The 6,286-nt window shown below is 29.9% G+C and overlaps 1 protein-coding gene across 1 annotated transcript; it reads left to right on the forward strand.

Moving 5' to 3' along the window:
* The first annotated feature begins 1,935 nt into the window (after positions 1-1,935).
* Positions 1,936-3,158, forward strand: LOC131635367 (probable membrane-associated kinase regulator 4). Its single transcript, XM_058905982.1, has one exon. It carries the CDS (start codon positions 2,034-2,036, stop codon positions 3,039-3,041), a length of 1,008 nt encoding a protein of 335 aa, XP_058761965.1. The 5' UTR covers positions 1,936-2,033; the 3' UTR covers positions 3,042-3,158.
* Positions 3,159-6,286: the final 3,128 nt, after the last annotated feature.

Consider the following 6,286-nt stretch of genomic DNA (forward strand, 5'->3'; position numbering starts at 1 on the left):
AGGTCATAAACTATTCTTCCATCAAGTTTCTCTAACAAAAATTGCTTAACAGAACTTATAAATGTAGCTCAAGAACTCTTTCGCAACACCACCTTTATTTTCTTATGTAGAAAATTAGACAAAATTGCAACCACAGAATATATTAAGAACTCATATACCCGAATTGAACCAAAAACTCTAACACCGGCTAGTGAAAAAAATCACTAAAAAGAAAATAAAAGAATACTTCTTAAATATAGATCAAGATGACGGTGATCTCTTCCAATTTAATCTGAAGTTTTGGGTTCGAATTCAGTCCTAAGCACACAACAATCTAAAATATTTAGTTATATAAGTGATTTGAAACTTAATCAACATATATATTTTTAACCAATTATAAGTTAAATAGGCTACTTTGATCAATTTTCACTATAATTATTTTAGAAAAATATTAAAAGAAATATTGTTAAAAATATCAACCATACCTCATTTAGTCTTTCACAATTTGAACATGTTTAAGAAAAAATAGTGTAATGCAAATTGACCTCATTGTCAAATAAAATGGGAAAGAAAAAGAACAGCAAAAGCAATGAATATACTTTCAAGGAGTCATCATTACTCTCTTTATTGCTTACTTTGACAGATATCCAGTGGGTAACTAGATCTATATCTATAGGCTATTCTTAGTGCATTAGAGGTATATACCCAATGAATAATCAAATAAAAACTTTACTCACTCACATTATCTTTGCATGTCACAGGACCACAACCACAGATTTGAATCCCATCTAAACTTTACACTTTTTAATCTCATATATATTGTTCAGAATTATTCACACTTATGCTTATGCATGTTCGTGGAGCCAATCACTTTTTATAACACTTTGGGTACATTACAAAAATTAAATAAATAAAGAATGAATAAATTAATTAAGGAAATGACTGTTTAGTAAGGAGTATGATAAAGATTCAACATTACAATAATAGTACATGAATTTCATTTCATGCTTGGAAAGCTAATACATAGGTTAAAGAAATGTAGATATTTTTTTTTAGCATTAACTTTGAGGTAGGTAATTCAATTTGTTGAATACGACTAACGTGAATACAGAGGTGATAACATTGATATTTTTATAAATAATTCATGCAAAAAACGCTTTTGAGAGTAAGCACACGTTTTGGTTCATAAATTAGTGAGACTTGCATATATGTTAATTAATATACTCCTTAAAATGATTGAAAATCACAATAAAATATACATACTTTATCAATAATTTTATGTTTTTTAAGTTCAAATTCAATATTTAAATATAAAAATAAAAAAAATTTTGAAATATAATTTTTTCATCCAATATAGTTCTCTTCGATTAAAAAGAAATTAATTTGTGGTTGTATAAATATTCAATTTTTATAAAAAATAATCAATAAAAAACACATTCTTGTTCAAAAATAAAAATAAAAGAATCATTGAAATGTATATATATATATATATATATATATATATATATATATATATATATATATATATATATATATATATATATATATATATATATATATATATATATATATATATAAAATAATTTAGTGGCAAACTCCACATTTTAAATATGAAAAAAAATAAATATTGCAAATTAGAATCCCCACTTCAATTATCAAATATCCATCATGCATCTATCTATTGAGAATGTGATGTAGTCAAAAAATTTATGGGTTATGCTAACATGTGCCCTTCCTAAGGGCACATGTTAAGATACTATAATTAGAAAAAGTTAATTATAATTAAATGCAATAAAGTCATATTTAAAATTTCGATACATTGAATGCACGCGTTCCAATAAAATATTTCTATAAATATCTCATTAACTTGTGTCTTTAGGGCACACGTTAGCTTTTCCCAAAATTTATATATAAATACAAACTTAAATTCAAAGTTTAACAAACATCATACTTTCAAAGAATACCCTTCTCTCTCTTTCCTTGAGGAAGCTCAATTTCCAATAGGCATCTCCCCATTAACCAAGTTCAAAACAAAACAAAAGAAACTCACACATATGAAAATTGAAATGTCCCCAAAACAAGCCACTTTAGTTCACATAGATGAAGACTACATTGACATGGAACTAACTTCCCCCTCAAATTTCCTCTCCTACTCCTTTGGTTCTCCACCAAACAACCCTAGAGAATTTGAATTCCAAATGAGCTCAATCTCAAATGAAAAAGATTCCAAAACTACCCCTGCTGATGATCTCTTCTACAAAGGTAAACTCCTCCCTCTTCACAACCCTCCTCGCCTTCAAATGGTTCAAAACCTTCTCCAAACCACCAACTTAGAACACTCTACTAGTACTAGTACTACTTTTCCTTTCACACCTCCCACTTTTTCCACTTACACCCCTCTCGATTCCTGCAATATTTCATCCTCAGAATCATGCAGGGTGAGCAGTGAAGTTAACCCAGATGAGTATTCCTTCGAAATGAACCCTCTTGTTGTTACTCATTCACCACAGATCAAATCTTGGCCTAAGAAACTCAAATTGATGAACCACTTACTCTTTGGCCAAAAACTCAAAGCTTCAAAAGCTTATCTCAAATCTCTCTTCAACAAATCTGGTTGTTCAGATAAACCATCATGTGCTAATGATCCAAACAAGGTTAACAGAAGGAAAAACAAAAACCCATTTGAGGTTTTCTATGAAGATGATAAGAAACAAATGAAAAGAGAGATTGTTGAAGATGATTTTATAAGTCATAGGAAATCTTTCTCCGGTGTTGTTCAAAGACAATATTGCGGTAACAAGTCTTCGTCTTTATCGACGTCTTCGTCTGGGTCTAGTTCGAATTCTTCGTCTTTTTCTTTTAGTTCAGCTGGGTACTATGATTTACAGTTGTTTAAGAGAAGTATTAGTGCTAATTATGAGCTGGAAGGTTCAATTGAAGGAGCTATAGCACATTGTAAACAGTCTCAGTCTCAATCTCAGCAACAATGTTGTTCAAAGAATGGTTCAGATGATGCTACAAAAGTTGAAGTTTGTGAAGATAAAGAAAGTTTGAGTGAGTGAGTGAAGAAAATTCTGTAAGAAAAAAGAAAAAAAAAAAAAAGAGAATTATTTTCTTTAAATGTTGCATTTTTAATGGAGTTTGATGTTTTGGTGTTTAAAGCATTATTAATTTGTTCTTATGAGTTTTTTCTGTCCTATTCTTGTACATTTTTCATAGTACTACAACTGAATCACTCTGAAGACTAGTACAAATATTATCATGAATCATGATTAGATGAAAGGAATAATTCATTTAAGAAAAACTAGCTTTTTTTTTGTGTTTTAGACTTTTAGTAGTTTTGATTTTTCAAAAGACTTTTACTTATTATGATAATACTGTAGTAGTGATTCATTCAAGAGAATCTTAATAGCAAAGTATAGGTAGGATAGACACCTAGTTTGTTTTCTTATGTTAGAAATTTGACATGATAATTTGACCATAATAATAAAATTTGATTCCTTTTTATTGACTGTAAAAAAGGCATGTGCTTAAACTGACCCTTTTTCCCAATGCAGATTCTCAATGACTGTTTATGACTTTATGATCTGCCACACTGCCATTATCTTTTTAGTCTTCAACAGATAGATAATGGTATTTGTAAAAGTTTCATATTCTTATCTTTTCACACATTATGTTACTACCACTACTTTTTGGTAATTTTCTATGTAAAGAAAAAAAAAAGTAGAGTAAGATAAGCTTAGTGAGAATGAGTGGTCTCATTTTGAAGATGTTGAGGAAATGATTGTGTGTTTTAGCACCTGAAATCTTTTCTTTGACCACTTCATCATTAGTAATAGTGAAATCACAGCAAAGCAGCATGGTTGATTTTAGATTATTAAAGCTAAAACTATTGTAATTATGTGGTCTTGTTGCAATTACCAAAGTGTTTATGATCACATGTATTCTTAAAAACATTATAGTACTTGTATTTATGTTGGTTATAAGAAAGCTATGCTATGTATCTATGTATCTATTTGTGCAGCTAGATGTGGGGTGGTGGCAGACAAATGAACCACTAGGTGTGCAATTCTTCCTTTCAATTGATTTTGACTAAACATTAAATTACGCGTATGTTAAGAGACTGAGGAATCACATGTGAAAAATAATTTGGAAGTTGTATGGATAAGTGAATGTTGCAGGGAACCTACTAGACAAACATATAGAACCAAGTGCATGAAACAAGAATTTCTTTTCCCCACAGTTGTCTTGCCTTAATTCTCATAAACGAGATAATAGTCCCTTGTTTAAGATAACTAATAGTACACTATAACTATATGGGATACTTTTTTTATGAGATGGAGAGAGTACTAACACTATAACTATATGTAACAAATTTTATTATAGATTTATTATAAACTAAGTTACTAACAAGCCAATTCCTTAATGTCCAAGAGTATTTTTTTTAATGGATGAAAACGGTTTATTAAATGTGAAGTAAGATCAATTTCGTTCAGGTATTTTGACCTCCATGTCAGGGTTAATAGCCACAAAGTATTGAATGTGAGAATTGTCTGAGGTAAGTGTGATTGGTTAAGTTTCATATTGTTTTTGAATGAGTAAAATGTTGAATTTATAAGAAAGATGATCATATACTTGATGTCTTAAGGTTTTTTGTGGAGATGTGACGTCTCCCTCACTTACGGTTTTGAAGCATAGGTTCCATTGGTGCTTTTAACTTCCTTGGTCTCCCCGATTAGAATTACTTTTAGTCTCCCTTAGGTGAAGGAAAATCGGCATAAAATACACAGCGGTAAAAAAAAATCTCTCCTAAGTCGACCCTTACAAATGAGCATGATCAATGATAGAAACGATTACCTCTTGAGGTGATTAAAACCTTTGATGCAGAATCGGATAAACGATCATAAGCGGTGAACGAAGAACAACGCCTTTACATAGTCCACACGAACAGAATCCCTTCAATCTAAAAAAAGTCCACTTAAGTGAACTGTACCTTATGATGTATTCTATTTCACTTAAATGCACGGTACTTTACCATATTCCGTATTTCACTTAAATGCATTGTACCTTACAATATTCTATAATTCACTTAATTGTATCATACCTTATAGTGTTCCGTAATTCTCTTAAGTACATCGTACGTTATAATGTTCTATTTCACTTATTTATTCTATCTCTCATCCATCTTTTCTTATGTGTGTGATCCTATAGATTCTTGTAACATTGAAAATTATATTAAATCACATATTTAATATAATATGACTACTACCTAAGTCACGAAAATTTCATGTGATGTGAAAAATCCATTTACTGATAATGTTTGTGTTACAATTACCTTTTTGCCCTCATGTTTATAATGAACACAAAGCATATATTGTGTCACCCTTGTTTAGTTTAATATTGGGCCCCTAGACATTTATCCTATTATGCATGATGGGTAAATTTCATCTAAGGCACTCATGTCCCTTAGTATGATTTGTGGAGTATGCATCAACTATCTTTACGATCATTCATTTACAATTAATATTTAATCAGCAATAAATTACTGACTACACATCTAGGATCCATAGTGGTTTCAGGTTGAAGGATGGTATACACCACTACCACCATAAGAATAACTTATGACACTTTGCATAAAATTCTATGTAGTATTTTCAAAGCGGTTCAATCAAGTATTAATATTATTCCTAATATTCATACCTATGTGAAAACTTGTTAACTCTTTATCCATTATCCATCAGAGGTGATCATCAGTCAATCCATATAATAGTCTCAATGTTTTAATGTTATTCCAATTCAGAATAAAACTCGTCTACTAATACTTTAATAATAGTGTCCTTGTGTTTTATGTGATCTCATGATTAAGTCACATTTAATGTTTCATTAAACAGGCTAACTATTCTAGGGACTTTATTTTTTGAAAAATCAAACATAACAAAGAAATGTGTTTTATTATTAATAAATAATATGATAAAGTACCAAAACTATTGACCTCTAGGGCTTACACCAACATTAGGTCCTCTCCATTTCTTTAAAAAATGGAAAGTTTCATTACTAATGTTTTGAGTGTATAAAAGTCAAATTAACTAAATAATGGTCACTCATTTCAATAATATGTGTATTATACATTTAAAATTAGTCATTGTTGTGGATCTATATGTTTGCTGGTATAATCAAGAAGTGATCTAATATGGTAAAGCCTATGAAAAACAAGAATGCAAGTCAACCAATAGTTGGTTAGTTTTTATGATGATAACACTTGAAGTCAAGAAACTACTGAAGAGATATCTCAAACGGTCAAAGATAC

The sequence above is a fragment of the Vicia villosa genome, unplaced genomic scaffold (assembly GCF_029867415.1).
Source record: "Vicia villosa cultivar HV-30 ecotype Madison, WI unplaced genomic scaffold, Vvil1.0 ctg.001471F_1_1, whole genome shotgun sequence".
NCBI classification, from domain to species: Eukaryota; Viridiplantae; Streptophyta; class Magnoliopsida; order Fabales; family Fabaceae; genus Vicia; species Vicia villosa.

Bases quoted from the DNA above. Each gene is read 5' to 3' on its own strand.
- LOC131635367 (XM_058905982.1), top strand. From the start codon at position 2,034: ATGAAAATTGAAATGTCCCCAAAACAAGCCACTTTAGTTCACATAGAT.